The sequence below is a fragment of the Diabrotica undecimpunctata genome, chromosome 1 (genome assembly GCF_040954645.1).
Source record: "Diabrotica undecimpunctata isolate CICGRU chromosome 1, icDiaUnde3, whole genome shotgun sequence".
In the NCBI taxonomy this organism is placed as follows: Eukaryota; Metazoa; Arthropoda; class Insecta; order Coleoptera; family Chrysomelidae; genus Diabrotica; species Diabrotica undecimpunctata.
This window is the reverse complement of record NC_092803.1, coordinates 43,076,038-43,097,279: the sequence shown is the minus strand read 5'-3', so window position 1 is coordinate 43,097,279 and position 21,242 is coordinate 43,076,038. Positions and strand designations below refer to the sequence as shown.

Here is a 21,242-nt window from a genome sequence, read left to right as displayed (position 1 = left end):
AAATGCTTGCTCATTTTATACGATACAAAAATAAAAGAAAAAAATATAAATAGATAAATTGGTATATAATAAAAGTAGATTTTACAATAAGAAGTTTTATTTTTAACCAAGTTTTAAAATATTTTAATATTTTAATGAAAATATTTGTAAAGACTCATTTCCTTGAAAATTTGAAAGTATGGTTTGTTACTGATACAAGTCCAACTTTCCTTATAATCAGTGGTATCTCACCTACTGAGAGGAAATATGGTACAACCTGTCGTTAAAATTGTTGAGGGTCAATTAAGTGGTTTAATCCAAAAGAACTTGGACGGTGAAGAATTTTATTCGTTTCTAGGAGTGCCTTACGCAGAACCACCAATCGGAGAATTACGATTTAAGGTAAGTCAAGAAGCTTCAAATAATAAGAACCATTATTTGTGGTACGAAATTTGTACGCAATGGAGCATGAAGAGAATATTTTTTATAGAAAGAACATATGTATATTAAAATTAAATAAAAATTTACTTTCAAAGCTCGGGTTCTGAACTTGTTGATTAGTATATTGGGATTAATTAATTCGTTCTCTTTGTGATAAAATCTTTACACTGCTGCCACAATTGTTTTGCAAGCAGAAAAAATAATATTTATTTTAATAATATTTTTAGCGGTATTCCACGTAGATAAAATAGATATCTGAAAGAAAACTTGAGCTTATGAACAACAGAAAGACGCTAGGTGAAGTACTTAGGTATATTTTATCTCTCATTTTTAGAATGCTTTACCTATTAAACCTTGGAAAGGAGTAAAAGTTGCTACCGAAGAAGGTCCTGTTTCGTTGCAAGCCGGTTGCCTTCCTGACGAAATCAAGGGCTCAGAGGACTGTTTAACTCTCAATGTATTCACAAAGAAGGTAATTAAGCCAATGGTATTTAAAAAAACTACATTTTTACATTTTTGTAGCTATCTGAGGATGGGTCTATGTTACCAGTTATGGTGTGGATCCATTCAGGGGGCTTCAAAGTGGGTTCTAAAAATACAGTTGAACATGGACCAGAACATTTAATGCTTGAAGATGTAGTATTAGTGTGTATAAATTACCGTTTAGGAATATTGGGTGAGATTTGCGTCTTGAAAAATATATACCTACTTATAACAAAAAATTAACAGATGCCTAGGTTAGTAAAATGAATTATTACCTACGTTTTCAGGATTCCTAAACATTGTCGATACTTCTTTGGGCATACCAAGTAATGTTGGCTTGAAAGACCAAATTGAAGCTTTACGGTGGGTTCAGAGAAATATAAAATATTTCGGAGGAAATTCCAAGAATGTTACTTTATTTGGAAACAGCGCAGGAGGGAGCTCAGTGGAACTACTTCTGCACTCCCCTTTGGCCGATGGATTATTCCACAGGGCTATAATGCAAAGCGGATCCATGCTAAATCCTTGGGTCTTCGGTAATTGTCGTGTTTTAGATTTTATGAAGTTTATAGGAAAGAGCTGTAGTACGGAAAAAGAAGCTGTGGACATTTTAATGACAATGCCAGGTCAAGAATTGTGTAGACATCAAATTAACTTTTGCAAGGTACGTTGTTAATATTAATTTTTAACAAAATATTATTTCCATAGCTTAAATTGTCTAACGGAGACAGAGATAAAAAGGTCTGTTTATTGTTATTCCGTTGTAATCAGTTATATTATGAATAATTCGTTGTAGGTGAATACGTTTCTTTGTTTTAGTTATCAGGAAAACCTTTTGGTCTAGAGTTCCTTGGTATAGTAGTCGAACCCCCACACGACAAAGCTCTAATAACTAAACCTGCTATAGAGCTAATAAAAAGTACTGATTGTAATAAAGTACCAATAATGCTTGGCTTTGCAGTAGATGAAGGATTAATCTTTAAGTGTTGTAATTTGTTCGAGACTGTTGTTAAAAAATCGACAAGCCAAGAAGATTTATTTAAAATGTTTCTACCTTCGTATATCAATGAGTCTAAACTTAAAGAAGATGTTTGTACGAAGTTAATCAATCATTACTTTAAGGATGAGAACGAATATAATACATATAAGGTAAAATTTTTAGCTGTTTATGTTATTTTATTATTATTAACGAAGTAAGTGTTTTATGCTTATGGCTTGAAAGTCCAGGTATCTGTAACAGCTTGTTTTTATACTTATTGCGTGGTAGTTCAGGTATCTGTATTATCTTGTACAGATCTAGTGAAAGGATACCATACGTTTTTGAAGTCACTTGGTAGTCTCCAAACAGTGTTTGTCGCCTGCGATCTAACGCCTCGCAGTCATGCAAGATGTGGTTGACTTTTTCAGGTTCTCCACTACAGAAGCTGCAGATTAAGGGTACGTCCAAGATGAACGCTGGTAATCAGATATAGCCATTATGAACTTTGATTAATCAGTGTTGCATGAAACTTACAAGAGAACAGGCTGCAGCTCTTTCACTGTTTAGTGACAATGTAATGTATTAACAAAGTTAAAACCAATCAGTAGGGAAACACATCCAATGACATATTTTACATAAGGGAAGACACATTTTATTTTATCAAAAATTGAACACATATTTCCAAAGAACTGGGTGAATTACCAAAAAACTTCTTTGTTTTTGTTCCAAAAAACCAAAGTGAGGTTGAGCGAGTTGTCCCTCATACACCCTTTCCCCATTAAGGGCGTGGGGTTACGGCACGTAAGAATGGGAGAGGAGAGCTCCTCGTGGGCTACCTGTCTACGTGCGAGGTCGAGCCTCGACCTGCGTTGACCTTTAGGCCCCGGGGGATAACAGACAGGTGTTCGTACCGCAACACAGGTACTACGGGGAAGGTGGAGTTCCGCGATGCTCCTTGCAACGCGCCACCCTCAAATGATGTCGGACTCGTAGGGTCCCGCCGCCATTTATTGTCGGAAAAACACGAATTTCTTCATGTATGCAGGTGTTTTTTTACTGATGAATGTCCAGTAAGGAAGCCTGTTATGTGCCTGAGCTGATCAGTGCTTGTTTTACGCAGTATTTTAGTCCGATTAGCGTATGTCCGTCCAATATACATTCGGGCTTTTTTCGGTTGCGGACAGTGCTTTTTGACACTCTTACGGTCGGCTATAGACCGAAGTATTCTGTAGCTTATCTTCTGGCAAGTTCACCAGCTCTTTCTGATTCTGATGGTATTAGGTGCTAGCATCTCTCTAAAATAGTCAAATTGGGCAGAATAACATACATATTTTGGGGAAATGCGGGGAAGCGGCCGAACGTATAATCTGCAACTATAGGACAATTGTTCGCCCTACCTAAATACCATGTTGTCTATCGGTTACCTTAAATAGATTAAAATAATTTACAATTGATGTAGTTAGCAGTAGTTAAAATCCACCTTTTTTAAGTCACTTACGGTTTTTCCTGAAGGTGGTTTTGCTTTTGTTTTCCATAGAAGCCGTCTGTTGTAAACCGGTCGTACTGTAGCCAGTTGACTTATTGTACATCTTTCATTCACTCATGATACCAATTCCAGGATTTTTCAAGCCTGTACCAGTTTATATAGATCTAAAGGATGAATGTTTTGGAATCACTCGACAATCTCCGAAAGGGAATGTTTTTAGATTCACTTGATAGTCCCCGAAAAGTGTTTACAGAAATTTAATGACTCACAATCATGCAAGATATGATTGACTGTTTCAGGTTCTCTGCTATAGAGTCTGCAGTTTAAGTCTCCATGAAATAGTACTATTGTACGCAGGTCTTCCTTGACTGGCTCATGTTCAGTAAGGAAACCTTACTTTGATTTGATTCCTGCTTATTTTTGGGCCAAAATTATATTGACGAAGTTTTTGGAAGTCCCACAGCTTCTCTGAACCGAATTATTTTGTAACTGATACTCTTCTGACAAGTTCATCAGCTCTTTCATTACTATGTATACCCCGGTGACCTAGAACCCATACCATTGCCCTTTAGTTTGAGATTAATTTACCGATTACAAGACACTTCGACCATTCTATTGCGATGTTTAGTAGGAAACATGTAAATGTGACTTTTATCTTTCTAGTTCGTATTTATAACTTCATAGTCGTTTTCCATAGAAAAAATCTTTAGAAAAATATTTTAAACTTTATAGTTATTACTTGTCGAGACAAAAAAGTTCGGTTTTTAAATTAGTTCCTACCAAGTCAGTGTTGGTGGCCATAGTCATTCAGTTTTGAAGGTTCTTTCGTGGTGTAGTAATTCTCCATTTAGTTCAACGCTTTCTGAAGTAGAGTTATGATTATCTTCATCATAACAACCCTGTATGGATCCTAGCCTCCTCAAAAATTTCTCTCCAGTTGTCCCTATCCATCGCCTTCCTCCGCCAAGCACGTATTCCCATATGATCTTCATCAATGTTATCAAGAAACCATGCTCTGGGTGCTCTGACCAATGGGTCTATTAAGGATCTTTTTCTACCTGGGTCATTTTGTTCCATCTGCATTATATGCCCTACCCACCCCAGACGTCCTAGCTTAATATATTTTACGACATCTGGTTCCTGGTATAGTCTGTAAAGTTCAAAGTTGTATCGTCTTCTCCACACTTCATTGTCATTGTTTCGAAACATTCTAACATGTATCCATTACTTTTTGTTAGAGTCCAGGTTTCTGAACCATATATTAAGACTGGGCGTATTATTGTTTTGTAGAGTTTTATCTTTGTATTTCTCAACATAACACAAGGATATTGAGTCCGAAATAGTAGCTGTTGGCCGTGTAAATTCTGCAGCTTAATTCTGCGCTAGTGATATTTTCAATGTTGAAGATCGCTCTCATGTATGCAAATTCGTTAACTGTCTATAATGTAGCTAATCTGTAGTATAGTGGAGAATATTTTATACACTGTATTTAGAAGTGTAATTCCTCCGTGGTTAGAGCATTCAAAGTTATCCTCTTTTATGTATCTGGTGCAAAGTATTCCAATATTCCAATCACTGGAGAGGGATTTTTGTCTCTATATTTGTTTTATGAGCTGCTGTAGTGCCATTCTTATTCATGATTATGCCAAAATTATCTTTTTTCGATGTGTATATTTAAAAACTATAAGTGCATCAAGGTCCCGAATATGCTTTAAATCTTTTTACGCCATATTTAATGTACTATTTAAACACCAAGTGTTCTCCAAATAGCAACAGATTTTCATCAATGAGAATTTGTTTCCTCGGAGTGTATCCATTTTCTGATTTTATCCATTTTTGTAACTGTGCAACTCTTCCTCCAGTATTCCATTTCGGTAGCCAAAACTTTATTTCGTTTTTTTTTAATATCTGGATTTCTGCCCCATAAATCATAATGCTACGAACTATTGAGTGGAAAATTTTTATTTTCGTGTTCTTTATGTGGCTGACCAAATCACTAGATTTAACTGATTGATACATGTTCTTGTTTGGCCCAGTCGACTTTTTATTTCTTCTTCTGTCGTTCATTTCTTTGAAATTATGAATCATAAGTATTTAAATTTGTTTTTGCCTTTTATTTGTCGATCTTTGTCTACATCAAGGTTTTTTACTGCTTTTTCTGTTGTTGGATACCTATTCTGTTTTCTGACCATTTATTTCTCGGACCATTCTTCAAGTACACTTCTTCCGATTTTCTTACCATACAACTTAAGTCTTCCTCATCTTGTGTCATGGGTGGTCGTCTGCAAAGTTGAATGTGTATAAATGCTCATCTCTTACTGGGACCCCCATTTCTTCACATTTCCTCTTACAAGGTTTAAGGGTCTGTTCTAAAATATTTTAAAAAGCGTTGGCGATGTGGAGCAGCCCTGCAGCAACACCTTTGTTGTCATAAAGTTGTTGGAAAATTTCTTTCTATCTTAACTCTTACTAGATTACTTTTATACATGTTTTTCACTGCTTGTCGTCAACTGTTGTTGATTAAAATGTGCTGTCAGAAAATATACAAGAGGATTTAATGTATACAGTTTATCACTTGCATCTGTCAGGGAATTATAATTGAAATTAAGCATTTCTGGAATAGATGTCTTGTCTTAATATTCTTCGCAAATGATGAAAATTGTAACTTTTTTCTTCTTCGTTGAGATCCTTTTACCTTTCAGGTCGGATTGTTTATTTTAGTGATTGTTGCTTATCAAGTTCTTCCAGTTTTCCGAACTGCACTCGTTGCTTTTATTTCTTCAATGGTCTTTCCCCTTTTTTGTAAAATTTCATTTATTTTAGATGTCTGTCTTTTTTCTTGTCTTTATTCTCTTTGCTTCTATTTTCCTTTTAATTAAATTGTTTTGGTTTTTCCTCATTACATGTCCGTTGTCTAATTTTCACGTTTCTGTATTTTGGTCTATCCAACAATCCTTCCCTATTTCTTTCTCTTTGATTTTTTTAATCTGTGTTTCGTTTTTATTATTTACGCTTTTCTTCGTTTTTCCTTTATTCTCCAGTCTGTTAAACTTTTCTTAACTGTTTACTAAAAAAACTAGGCCGTCTGAGTCTGAGTGCACTAGTCCGTCTATTTGTATTGGTTTCATTCTATCATACCCCAAAGTTGTTTTTAATTTTTTTGTCATTTGTTCTGTGTGCTTTAATTAATATTCTGTCCAATATTATTAAACATCACAGTTGACTTAATATACAGTACATTCTATATCTTCGATCAGCGGCGTCAACAACTCTGCTTTAGTGTATTAGCCTCATTAGCACTACCCTTTCTTTGACTTGTTCATCCCGAACTGAATTCTTGTTAGATTTTTTAATTGTTCTATCGGGTCCTTCCTAATTATCTGACTGTTGTGATATATACAGTGCGTTAAGTTTTAAATTAGATATACACCCTATAAATGGCAACACTGCGTACCGTCGACTTTCCGCGAACCTCTGTTGGCCAATAATTTGTCATTATACCGTGGTTGTTTAAAGCAATAACAGCGTAGATTTTTAATTTATTTTTGTAAACAACATATCTGTTTATACGTAATTCTGGACAACAGTGTGTAGATTTATTTTCTGTATTTTTTTAGGCGAGACCAATTCCTTGCGTAGTCAATTCATAATATTGTTACAAATTTTGAGAGTTGTTATTGCCTCAAAAATTGCAGAAAATGTCACGTTCAAGAAGTGTCATCAGAAAAATGTGAGGAAAGAGAATACCGGGATACACAAATTTGTGCAACAATCGAGGTAGATTCAACTCGATCAAGTAGAAGCGTTGCTAGAGAGTTAGATGTTAGCAATGTTACTGTATCGAAAGTGTGGAAAAAAACACGGTTACAAGAATTTTAAATATTCGAGAACGCGGCAACTTTATCCAAATGACTACTTTCGAAGAATGGAGTTTTGTGAAACTCTAATAACGAAGGCTAATGAAACAAATTTTATTAAAAAGAATTTTATTCACTGATGAATCTTCTGTTTAGTTAGTAGTCAGACACAATTCTTCCATTACGAGGTATTGGGGGCGGAAACCCAGCACAGAAGTGTTGTTTACCGAACTCAACGTCCTCAAAAAGTTAACGCCCGGACTGGCATTTTAGGAGACCACATATTAGGTCTATTTTTTATTTAGGGCAACTTGAATAGTAGAGTATACCTCCATTTTTTACAGAATCATGTTCTTCCCGCTATTCTAAATATTCCTGATGTAAATCTGGAGAATGTTTGTTTTTATCAAGACGGCTGTTCAATTCACAACGCTCGAGTTATAGTCGGTTCGCTATTCCCAGACCGAACTGTCTAGTGAATTTAGTAATTATTTTTTTGCGAAGTTAGTTACTTTTTGACAGACTAGAAGTGGCTGAACAAACTAAACAGTAAATAAAATAGAACTTTACGAATTACCGGCAATCAATATTTATTTATTTGCACCATATCTTCTTCTTCAAGTGCCATCTCCGCGGCGGAGGTCGGCAATCATCATAGCTATTCGGACTTTTGAGACGGCTGCTCTGAAAAGTTCATTTGATGTACATCCATACCACACTCTCAGGTTGCGCAGCCATGACATTCTACGCCTCCCAATGCTTCTTTTTCCTTGGATCTTTCCCTGCATAATCAGTTGGAGCAAGGTGTATTTCTCTCCACGTGTAATATATCCGAGATATTTTAATTTTCTTGTTTTTATTGTATTTAAAATTTCCATTTCTTTGTTCATCCTTCCCAGAACCTCTTTGTTTGTGACGTGTTCTGTCCATGATATTTTCAGAATTCTTCTGTACACCCACAGCTCGAATGATTCCATATAATAAATATATTGCACCATATAATAAATAGTTATGTTAAATTATAACAACTGAAATATATTTTTTAAATATATACTACCCAAAATTTTATGGGTTTAGTATACATTTCCTCTATTTATAATAATTCTTCTTTTTTCAATGAAAGAAGTCTGTAATAAAAGTTTATTTTAAGTTGTTAATACTGTGAGCTAGGAACTTTTATGTTGTAGGTTTCCAGCTATGAATCTATCAAAATATGCCCGAGTTGAGCGAATGGACTATATCAGTGGAACTGTTATATACTTTTTTTATACTTTCTGGTAGTATTTTTCATACTTCTAGTTAGGCATGTTTTTATTTTCCTTTCTATAATATTTTTATTAGGGTGGAATAGATGTATTCGGTGTAAAAATCTTAAAATCGAAAAAAGAACAAAAATGATTTGTTGTCAATGTTAAGTACCACTGTGTACTACTCCCTATCAAACTAAATTGTTTTTCAGTTCATAAAAATGAAATTTTTCTCATACCATACTCGGTATTTATTACTGTTAGGACATATTTGCCCTATTATTCATTACTGCTGGGATAAATATGTCCAGGGACTTTTTTTTCACAACTAGTTTATGCAAAAATTTCCAATTCAGGATTTATGTTTTCTTACTCCATATATTTAAAATGGAAGATATAATAAAATGATAAAAGTCTTATTGAAAGAGTTGAGATTCTAAGGGTCAAAAGGTGGAGGAAAGTTTCTGGGAATCGACGATATTGCTGATTTCTTTGCGAGTGAGCTAAGATCCATAAAGGATTGTCGAGCCAATTATGGACGATGATGATTGTTATTTACTGCTTGTAATGTATTATCCTTTGTTTAATCACAAAACTTACCTGTGTTGTAGCCATAAGCTAAACACAATAAATCAGTGTAGATCAATTTGGATCTTAGTGTAAATCTTTCTCTATACTTAGAGTGACCTTCAAAAGTACTAATGTACCCCTAAAACAGACCTTAAAATGCTATTCAATTTTTTTAATTTCTCTAAACCGAGGCATTTATTGTACATAATTATTTATGTATTCTTTTGTTTTAGTTTGCCGGAGATATCTATTTTATTATGGGAATTTTGGCGTCTGCTAAGCATTATGTAAAGAAGAAAGACAACCCTGTTTATTTGTATAAATTATCTCTTGATGCGGGATTAAATGCGTGTAAAATTGCAAGTAAAATTGAAATTCCGGGTAAGTTTCTCTGGAGAAAGATGTTATTATATTCCTTTTGTTACCTTTTTGTTTAATATATTTTAATAAACTCAAACTTGCAACACATATCTATTCTTCTATTTATCGCCATAATTATTTATCTATTTTCACTGCTTCTTATTTTATTTTCTTGTTTGATCTCACCATCTCATTACTTTTAATATTCCATGTTGTAAGGTAAAAGTTCCTGATATTTTAACTTTAAATGTGGCCAAAGTGTCTGCAAAAAGTTAAAAAGACTTACAAAACGTAGGAGTTTACAAAAAATTACACAAGAAAAAATGAAGAGATATATTTAAGAAGATAACAAACGCAAAAAGACTGATCCTGCCAAGAAATAGAATTGAAGGGGTGGCTGCAATAACCAGGTAGCTCCGTATTTTAAAATTTGTGGGAAATCGAAAAAAACCTCCCAAAAATTCAAAATTAGTTTATTTTTTATTATTTTTTTTCCTGTGGTGAAACCATGTAAAGAAAAAGTTTTTACGTAGTTTTTGTAAATATTGTAAATATCATATTTTAATAAAATAAAAAAAAATTGGAGCTGCTTTGCCAAAAATATACAAAAAAAATAGTTTTAGGTTTATTTATATGTTATTTGGATACAAAAAGTAAAGAAACTAAATAAAATGTCCTTATTACATTAATATCAAAATACAAACTAATCAGTGGAATATGAAAACATAAAAAACAGGTAATATTCTTCTTAGGTTACTAGTGTTCATCTTCAGTTTCGGAAGTTTGGCATTCTTCTGGCTCTACAGGAACAAGTTGTTGGTAGTACCACATTTCAGCCTCGCCAACATACTGTCTGGCCAATTCCATGACATTTAATAGCTTATCCCTTTTCAAAGGCAACGGTGCATTATAAACCTTATTGTGTACTTGTGGAAAAATCGGTACACAAGATTTCTTTAAAAGAACGAAATCCTCAGTCACAAAACCATTCGCTGACTCTGAGCACGTAACAGTCTCTCTATGTGTATCACTAAATTCGATAACTTTATATTTCGATATGGTAAATTTTGCACCAAAACTATTTTTAATATTGCTTTTCTTAAAAAATGGCTCAAGAACTTCTTTATAGTTTAGAATCATATCTTGTTTAACAGTGTTCACAATAAATGGTATTTGCTATCATGCGACTCCATTCCTCTGGCAGATAAACTCTTTCTTTCTTTCTTTTTTCTTTTTCCACCAGAGCAAACGACCTGTCGCAGGGCAAAAAACTATGCCCAGGTTCGGGATAACGATGTCTTATTCTCTTGAATCTTCCATGCAATAGAAGAGATTGCCAAAAGTGAACAAGAACGGAGTTCTTGTTCTGCGCAGCGCAGTTGTCACTATAAACGTAAAGGGTTGTTACCTGAGGATCAATGTAGTTATTAATAAAATCGTGTAAGCAACTTATCACTTGGAGATCAGTCATTTGGAGATTTCCGACCCGTTATTTCATCGAAAACATAAAAGTAACTCTTCGAAACGCTGCCCTTATGGATACAAAATGGATAAAACCACAACTGGCGCTTGTAGAACACGTCACCAGAAGGAACATGTGGCAGGGGCATGTTTTGTTCAAAATCAAATGACATGACTTCAACTCTGGGATCTTCCTTAGCCAAAGCAGTTTTCTCTGTTAGATCTTTATAGAAAGTATCAGCTTTAGTCAGGTGCACTTTTTTTTCCACCTTCAATGTGTTTTGAGTTTCATCATCTTTGGCACATTTTATTTTATTGTCAAGGATGTCGCAAGTTTTGCAAGTATCTGTTCTAGGGTGGCCAAAGGTTAAATTAAAATTTTCCACAAATACACGCCGATAATATGTGTATGAAACTTTTGGCTTAAACTCTGGTGTGTCTAATAGATTATGCTGTTCTGGTTCATATTTTTTTAAATACAATCTGTGCATAAGCCTTAAATTCAGTTCGGATGAAAGATATCTTCTGTTTAGGTTATCATTTCTGCTATAATGGCTTTTTCTTCTTGGAAAGCTATTTATATGATCCTCAATGGACTTGATAATTTGATCTGGGATTTTATTTGGTCTAGTTTCATGGCGCCCTCGCATGTCTTTCGGACCTACTATCTGTGAAGCCATATGAGTCGCTATTCTCTCCACCCTGCTTTTCGTTATTGCGTGAATGTTCATAAATGCCGTTTTACACACTTTTTTCTCAAATATGCCTCTCTTTATTTTATATAAAAACGTTTGGCCTCTTGGAACTCCACCACCTCCTTTCGGTCGCCTTCTGTCAACGTTTCTCGTCTGTATTAAACCACCTGAAAAAAAAAGAACAGAAAATCAATATTTCGTAAAAATCATTATTTGCCGTCCGTACCAACAGGTATGGAAGGCTATTGGAATCGTCATTTATTTGTTTAAATATCAAATAAACCTCGGAACCGAAATCTGCATACCCAAGAACCTATGAAACGATATATAACTAATACGTGCTTTCAGGCGCCAATAATTTTATCCTTACCTAAATAGATATCTTGTTGCTCTTTATCACCTATTTCATAAAAAGACGTGAAAATTTTATCAAGAGTTTCTTCGCTTATGCCTTCAAAACATTTGAACCGGCACTGGCATGGACCTCCTCTACTTCGTCTTTCCACTATGTTTCCTTTAACATTAATGTACTCTTCACCTTTAGATCTTCTTAATTTTCTCTGGTTTCGCTTCCACATATTCGGCTCCCTGCTCCTCTTTTTCGATTTTTTATTTTCAACCAGTCCAGACGTAGTGGCAACATTGCTTGCAGCAACTTCGTTTACAGCATTCTCCTCACTTGATTCGGAATCAGGAATGAAATCCGATGACGAATCTTGAAACGGTTCACTTTCACTTGAACTTAGTTCACTTGCCATTTCAAATATAAATAATACTAAATTTTATTCACTACGAATCGTAAGAAAAGTGTGTATCTATGTATAACAACACGTCGATCTGAACTAAACTAAAACACAACGAGCACCTGCGCTTGCCCGACTAAACGAGTAAGTAACTAGTTCACGGCGGCGCATGGGAAAATGAACAGGACCGTATTACAAACTGTTTAGAAATAGAATAATATTAAAATTATTGTATTATTACATAAAATTCAATAGAAACTAAACAAATACATGAAGGAATCAAACTTATTTTTTATATTCCATGCATATTTTTATATCTTTTCTATTATATTATTTTGTCAACAGTTAAGTGCAAGAACCAGGCAGCTCCAGGAGCTGCCCGGTTCTTGCTACAAACCGAAAGCAAGGTAGCTCCAAATATCGTTGCCAGTTATGTGCCGTTATTAAGAGATACCCGTTTGTTGCAGGGAACGATCGGCCGATTTTTGTTAAGAGTAAGTCACTGAAAATCTCATTTTCGTAAAAAAGTGGAGCTGCCTGGTTATTGCAGCCACCCCTTCAATTAAGAAAGCTTTTTGCGAATTAATCGTAAAGATTAAGATTTTAAGTATCAAAAAATATATCAGACTTATATTCTTCCTACACATCACACTACAGATTATTACATATTTCGCGTTAATTATAAAGGAAAATGTAGATACTATTCGTCGCTCACATCCTCCCGAAAAAACTTCCCATTTTTCGATCAGCATCTTATACCTACAGTGGACTTAACTGGGGCTGCGATCACAACTTTTGTCATCGTCATCTACCATTTTATTCGTTTCGGATGATAAAGTAGCCATTGCAGTTGTAAAAGGAGCCTACTAAAAAAGAATCACCTAAAATTCAGATTTGGAATTTATAGTAACTCAGGCAAAACAGACAGCTAGATTTACAGAAATGGGAGAATTTCAATTTGATAGAAGTGTTTATGTAGTATTTTTCACAGTGAAATCATTTCACGTCACGATTTATTCAAACTTACGACTGACGTCACTTGTATTTAACATTTCCATTTCCATCAATTTACCATCAGCCTAAGTGAGAGCGCCCACCAAACTGGCGTGGCAAGTAGCAAGTAGCACGCGTCTAGCATGTTAGGTAAAATGTAACCAATGCAAACGAATGATTAGAATGAATGACGTCCCTGTCATTTTGGTGTGCGCTGAATCATTCGTTTTCATTGGTTACATTTTAAGTAACATGCTAGACGCGTGCTACTTGCTACTTGCCACTTGCCACGCCAGTTTGGTGGGCGCTCTCCCTTAGAGTTCAAATTTTCTTAAAGAACAGCTAAAAATACGACACCCTTAAGGAGCTGCCCGATCTTTCATAGGCGTCAATATGGTATTATAAAAGAAAAGTGTAATCGTGATTACATTGAGAATTTTAGAATTATATTGATTAAATATACAAAAACATTTCTTATTATTAATAGTATAAATGTTATGCAATATTTTTTGATGGCACCGTTGTATACATTATATCTACCATACGTCTCACGTCCTTTATCATGTATGATATGCTAGGATTCGGCTAGTTGTTTATTTTGTAATCTGTCAGAGGCCTTCTTCATGTCAATAAAGCAAATTTACTTTATAGTGTGTCTATTATCATCCATAGTGTCATGTGTTATCCTTTATATCGCTATACATTCAATAATGACGAAGATGCTGTGTAATTGTTTGTGTTTTCTATCTTAATAAATTCGTTGTATTCTCCCCTTTCATTTGCTATGTCGCATGTTAGTATTCGGTCAGTTGCTTATTTTGGACTTAGTTAGAGGCCTTCTTTAAGTTAATTAATCAAAATTTGTCTTATAGTAAATCTATTTTTATCCATAGTGTCCTATGATATCTCGTATGTCACTATAGGTTCATTAATAATGAAGATACCGGGTAGTGCCCTTTTGATAGTCGCCTTGTTTGTTTTTTCTATCTTAATATATTTAATACTTCCTTCCCTTTCATTTAACACAATACATGCTTCAATCGGACCAATAACAACTGAGATATTATATAATAACCTTTTGGCAAATAGCCCAAAAAAAGAATAAGAAGAAGAAGAACCTTTTGGCAATGCCGCCATGTGTGTTTTTTCTATCTCGAAATATTCGCTACCCCCTCTCCTTTTCAATGATGTATGATACGTCACAATCCGACGAAATATTCTACACCCACCACAAAATACTAAAAAAATATTTGACTTATCAATAGAACTTTTTATCACAAAATAGAGTCAGCCATTCTTTCCGTACAGTTTTTTGTAAACAAACATAGGTTAGATTAGTAATATAAATAACAAAAAAGTGCATTTAAACAGAGAATAGGGATAAAAAATACCAAAGAAAGTCTATTGAAAAAAAAAAGAAATACAAAATAATAGCAAATCGATTTGATACTTATACGAAAAAGGAATAACAAACCAATCTTGTTGTGAACTATGTAAGAGTGATACACGCTTTAAATCATTTAAAGACAATACATATTATTTTATAAATTTTCTAAAGCCTTTACTTCTTTGTAAACAATGTTATTTCTTTAATAAATAAATTCAGCCTGGGTAATAATCTATCGTCAGTATGGACCTTACGTGAGATGAAGTGAGAAACACCTATTTAAAAAGAGAGAGGTATATTAGGTCCGCCCTTTATATCGTTGAAAATGTATCAGTGGAAATAAAAAATTCAACAGAAGAGGGGAAGTTCAACGTTGCCAAACTTAATGGTTTTATTTGACCTGTTGTCTTTTTAGCATTTGAACAATGTTCTATGTAAGATAATTAAATTTGGGCGAATTGATTAAATAGCAGCTTACTGTTTTTTATTGGGAATATGCCATAATTTTACTGTACAATAAGTTTAATGTAACATTTTGATTTCCCTTTCGGAAATCGTTTTATATAAATAAAAAACGGGTGTGGCAGTCCAGTGGGACTGCCGGTAGAAGTTATACTTCTATACACGCGTTTACAAATTATAAACTTTATATGGGAGTCAATCTGCACAATCATTACATATGTAATGCTATAGGTAAGAGAGAGCAGAAAGCGAAAAAGAATTAGGTATCCAGGTATATGGTGCATCGTTTGCTGTATATAAACATTTTACTTGTAATAGGAGTATAGTAAGTAAATGAAGGATTGAATCAATATTTTAATGAAAATATATATTTTTAATTTCATATATGTATAAAAGGACTTGAATGCAATTTTTTTTTACACATACTCCGCAGTAAAATTTATTGTTAATTTTGTTATTAATGTAAAAATACAATACAATACACTGCAACATAATTTAATATAATAATACAATACAAATTAAAATGCAATATTCATAAGTATTTAAAAATGACAATATACGTAACTTACTTAAGCATATGTTTAATTTACCATGATAAAAATATTAATAAAAAAATAGTGATACAACTGTCAATTTATCTGACATTAACAAATACAATATTTAATTGTTGTTTGTTGTGTATATAAGTACACATTTGGACTTTCTTGAGATATTTACAAGTTTTAATTTATAATTTAACATGCCTAAGGAGGCTTGTTACTCCCTTGCAAATTTCCGATTCGCTCCCGTGCAAATTTCCAAAGTCGAACGCGCGTATAGAAGTATAACTTCAAAAACCAACAACTCGGATTATGTTGTAAATTTTCATTTTATTTTAAAATTTAGCATTTTTGCGTATATTACATATATTTAGGTAATAAAATTAACGTGGGGTTTTTAAATATTTCAAAAATAAAAAAGGAAATTCATATTGGGATTCGAACTCACATCCACCAGCCTATGAACCAAACACGTAAAATATTTGCCAATTAGACATGACACAAACGTATTTCAAAATTGACAGGTCTCGGTCATACAGTGATTTATTGAGATTATTATTTTGAAATACAAAAGACTAAAATAATTATGAACATTTAATAAATAATACAATTAATAAATATTATATTATATACATATAAGATGGGCCTCTAGTATTTCTTAAAAAGAAATATGATATTAAGTACACCTAATTACTTTTTAATCATAGAATTTTTTCTTTTTGTTCTCTATGTGCCAGAGTTAAAACACACCAGTAAAAGATAACAACAAAATTTTTACTATTTTTACCTAAATTTTAAAGAATGTATGTTTAATGTTTAAAATGTATTTTGTCCACTATTTTATATTTTATGTGTATGTTATTAATGTTGAGTGTCTATGCTTTTATAAATAATCTCAACGACTAGTAAGTTGCACTGAAGATTTGTGATATTTTATAAATATTTACACTTTTTCTTATTACAGTGTCTTGAAAAAGGAATAAAACCATTCCGAAAGCTAGACAAAAAGTCATAAGAGTGTTTCATTAACATCCCGGCCAATTTTCTGACTGCAACACTAATAAACTTTGTTGTTAGTATATATATATATATATATATATATATATATATATATATATATATATATATATATATATAATATTAAATATGTATACAAAAGGAACATTTTTATTCTCGAGAGAGAAAATATATCTTCTGTCTCTCTCTTATTCATTATCTTACATATGTAATGATTTCACCGATTCGCTCCCGTACAAATTTCCAACGTGGAGCGCGCGTATAGATGTATAACTTCAAAATTTATTAATGTTTCGTATTTTAAGCACGATATCTGAATTGGAAATCTAAACATCAACCTTATTCCCAATAAAAATAATAAACTGCATTATGACGCCAGAATAAAAAGGCTTCATACACAATTATTTGGCAACGTCGCGTCGTCAAAGTAACGACAATTTGATTTTAATACTGTGGTGTGGTAACGAGCAGAACAAAACTAGTTTGGTATGCTATGCGTAGTGCATGGGTCCGTGCGTTGGTCTTTTATAAAACATAATAAATAAAGACAATACTAGTAAAGCATTAAGAAGGAGTAGGTGTATTATATTAAATTTAAACTGGACGAAAAATTACGTTTTTTAATTAAAAATAAGATATTATTTGGTATTTCCCTCCTTTGGTATCTTTGAAACCATATTTTCGTTTAGATTTTTGGAGGTAGTAGGTGTGAAAATAAAAATTAGTTCTATAAAAATAAAACAAAAAAAAGATAAAATTAGTATAAAAGTATAAAATTTGTTCTATAAAAATGAAATCAAATAAAAAATAATTCCAACACTACTGTTTAAATTAAAAATAATTCCAAACCATTAGAAATTATAAACCAAATAAAATTCTTAGGTAATTAAATGTTCACTCAGACCACCAAATTGTAACCAACAGTAACCAAATCTATTATGCAACGCATTTCTCATGGCGTTGAGATCTGCCGATACGTTTTGGCTAAGTGGATTAAATTTTCCTTTAGTTGCTCCAAATTGGTGGCTCGCTCGATCTCATGCCTGTACAATTTTGTTTTTAGCATTCCCCAAAAATAACTATCTAGAGGAGCTAGGTCGGGTGACCGAGGGGCCATTGTATTGTACCGCCTGTACTAATGCCACGTTCAGCAAAAACTAACGCTAAATAGTCTAACGGCTTTTGCATTATGTGCAGGAATACTTTCATTTTGCAGTAATTGGAGATATTTAATTGCGTTTAAATTGCCTTCAATGAAAAAAGGACCAATAATATGGTCTCCCAAAATTCCAGTCCAAACATTCAACTTTTGTGGATACTGCGTACGCACAGACACACTCCAATGCTTAATCTCCTGAGACCAATAACGTACAACGGATGTATTATGTTTCTTGTGAATCGTGAAGGAGGACTCATCTGTAAACAAAATATTTTTCAAAAAATTATTATTTGCATGGCATCTCTCCATCATAATTTCACAAAATTGCATCCGTTTAAATTGATGATCAGGAAATATGCATTTCTTCAGTTGTCTGCACTTTATAACAATGGTAGTTGTTTCTTTTCAAAATATTCCTCACTGTTTTTGCATTAAAATCAACTTCATCGGCAATTTGTTTACTTGAACACGGTGTCGTTTCAGCCAATGCACAAACTTAAATTTCTCTAATTTCTCGTTCTTATGAAATTTTCTTTTCGCGAGGTTGATCTGATGGGCAGCATTTTTTACATCTGCCATTTGACAGCCAAACTTTTCAAATTGATGAATAATGGCGAATACCATTTTTTCTATAGGTATTGGCCTATTTTCAAAAGCAATAATAAATAAATGAATAGTTTCTTGTACTGAATTGCCCCCAAAGTACCATTTTATTATTTGTACCCGATCTTCTGTTGTATAAACAGTCGGCATATCAAATTTTTATCTTCACACTTGCGCGGTTACCTCCAAAAAGAAATACATAGCATAGCAGTTTACCATTGAAGAGAACGGACGAATGGCGATGTTGCCAAAATTATCTTGTTTTATTGGAAATTAGGTTACAATTTCGTCAAATAAAAATGCGAATCTCTAAATTTCTCATGGATTTAAGAAATTCAATTCAGTATTTGTTTCAATTAGTGTTTCATTTTTAATATCATCATCCAGTTTTGAATGGCAATATAACCGCGCCACTGATCGCCAATTTTTTGAATCAATTCAATGTTTTAATTCAAATATGTAATAAGGCAACCCTGCCGCTGTTTCTTACGTATAAGGATTGGAAATAATCGTCTGACGTTTACTAATAGGTGTGCATGAGGAATATTAATAAATATTTCTTCATACATTTATAAACCAGTGACGTATGACGTATAATATATATTATGTCATTGATCAAAATTCTTCTTCTTCATCTTTATAAGAAATTCTGCTTGTTCATTGGCGGGTTAATACCTCTATGAAAGGTTGTCACTCCATCTTTTGCGCGGTCGTCCGATACTGCTTCTGCTAATCAAAATTATTAGCAACCGTATCGCTTCAAGAACAAAATATGATTGCAATGTCAGATCTTGGTAGTTCAGATTCCTTTCCTAGGTGGCGTAGTTACCTTACTGGACAAACAGTGTAACTGGTAAAAACATGCCGTCATCTCTTTTATTGAGACAATTTGGCCTTTTTCGATTTTTGTGGCTCCTGTGATAATTCTTGGTTTATAGAAGCAGATGGGGGCTATGGTTGTGGAGTTTTCAAAATCAATTTTGTGACCCGTATAAAGATGGTGTTGTCCTAGAGCTGAAATTGAATCGGAATTGCAAACAAAAATGAATGTTCAGTAATTATTATTTTGGATTCTACGATTGGTTTGACTTATATAAAATCGGGGACAGTCTGCACAAGAACTTACCCACAATGGTAAGATGGCTAAGATGAAAATTTGTATTAAAAAAATCTCTTTGTCGGATCGGTACTCATCCGAGGTACCTCAGTCGCTTAGATGTAATGAGTTATTATTTGTAAATACTATAAAGCCGACTTTACTTAGTACCAAGGTATTAATTAAAGTACCTTGGTATTAAGATGGTGTAGAAATCAACACACATTACAACATACATAAGGTACAATAAGCCTATTGGCTGTAATACGACAAAAAAGTCAAGAATGCTAAAATAGACTATAAATACCTAATTTCAGTAATACTAATAAAGATATATTTCAAAAACATATTCGGTTTTAGGTACATGTCATGGTGACGAATTAGGATACTTATTCAAACAAGACGTGTCCAATTTAATAATGGGTGATTTAGAACAAACGGTGGTAAGAAATATGGTAAAACTATGGACCAATTTTGCAAAATACGGCAATCCAACTCCATATAAAGAAGAATTAAATCTAGAATGGGCCCCTTCCAATAACGATTTGTCCTATTTAGATATCGGAGAGAAGTTTGTGATGGAGTCAGGCATTCAAGAACCTATAGATTTGTGGAAAGATATATATGTGACTCTCTTCCAAGATTAATTGTTTTGTTTCAAATAAATACCTATCAATAAAACATGATCCCCTATAAGCTTTATTTGACATTGAGAGAGAGATTTATAAACTCCAATTATGTATGCAATATTTCAATTCGAGGCCAAGTTGTCTTTATTTGCTTCCTTTATGTGTATGTAAAAGGTCCGAATACAACAGAATTAGAAATGTTTCTATATTTATTGATTCAAATTGTTAGTTATTAGAAATGTTTCAATATTGATATTGGCTGACATAGTCAGATGATTGATTAGCGATGTATATGTACCTAAAAGGTCAATGAAATAAAAAAAATTGAAAATTTAACACTACAATCCGTTTATTTTAAGTATGTAACGAGAGACAGGGGTTGGTTGTCATAGATTCGCCTATTACATTTTTTTTTAAATTAGTATTACCTGTTTTGAAAAGTGCACATTACTGTAAGATAAAGTGAACATTACTTCAATATTTCCTTGTTTTCTAGATCTATAGATGTATTCCAACATACTCATATAAAATAATAAGAGTAGCTCTACAACCTATGTCAATTTACCCCGTGATTGGGGTATTGTCAAATTGTCACAGCCCTTGGGGTAAGTTGGCATATAGGTATAAAACATAATTACACTTAAAAAAGATGGAAAGAAACAGTGATCAATAATAGGTAGGTATATAAAATAATAGAAGCCGAAAAAATATAGGTAGGTAAATATATTTAATCAGAAGGTCCTAAAGCTGGTGACTTATTTAATTTATTCTACATGTACTTTTAAAACTATTTTTAAAATTTCAATTATTAATTCCATAAGTTATCACACTAACTCCACAGTAATAATGTATTAACCAAAACGAAGTTGAAGAATCGGAATTTTGTAAGCTTTGGTGGAAGAAATTTACATTCATAAAGGTATCGTAAATATAGCTTGAATTGATTTTTGAATCCGGGCCTGAACTTCGCCATATTGGATAGTACATAGTGTCAAATTAAGTGGACCCATTTAGTGGATACAGAACATCCAGTTACAGTCTGTCCCAAACCCTTCT

The 21,242-nt window shown here is 33.2% G+C and overlaps 2 protein-coding genes across 2 annotated transcripts; one reads left to right on the top strand and one right to left on the bottom strand.

The window, feature by feature from the left end:
* Position 1: 1 nt before the first annotated feature.
* Positions 2–20,500, top strand: LOC140448733 (esterase FE4-like). The gene is made up of 7 exons (XM_072541846.1): positions 2–381; positions 755–892; positions 943–1,096; positions 1,191–1,567; positions 1,723–2,052; positions 9,276–9,423; positions 19,918–20,500. Exons 1-7 carry the CDS (start codon positions 247–249, stop codon positions 20,202–20,204), a joined length of 1,569 nt encoding a protein of 522 aa, XP_072397947.1. The 5' UTR covers positions 2–246; the 3' UTR covers positions 20,205–20,500.
* Positions 10,866–12,849, bottom strand: LOC140442329 (uncharacterized). The gene is made up of 2 exons (XM_072533406.1): positions 11,929–12,849; positions 10,866–11,725 (listed from the first exon to the last, which is right to left on the bottom strand). Exons 1-2 carry the CDS (start codon positions 12,314–12,316, stop codon positions 10,866–10,868), a joined length of 1,248 nt encoding a protein of 415 aa, XP_072389507.1. The 5' UTR covers positions 12,317–12,849.
* Positions 20,501–21,242: the final 742 nt, after the last annotated feature.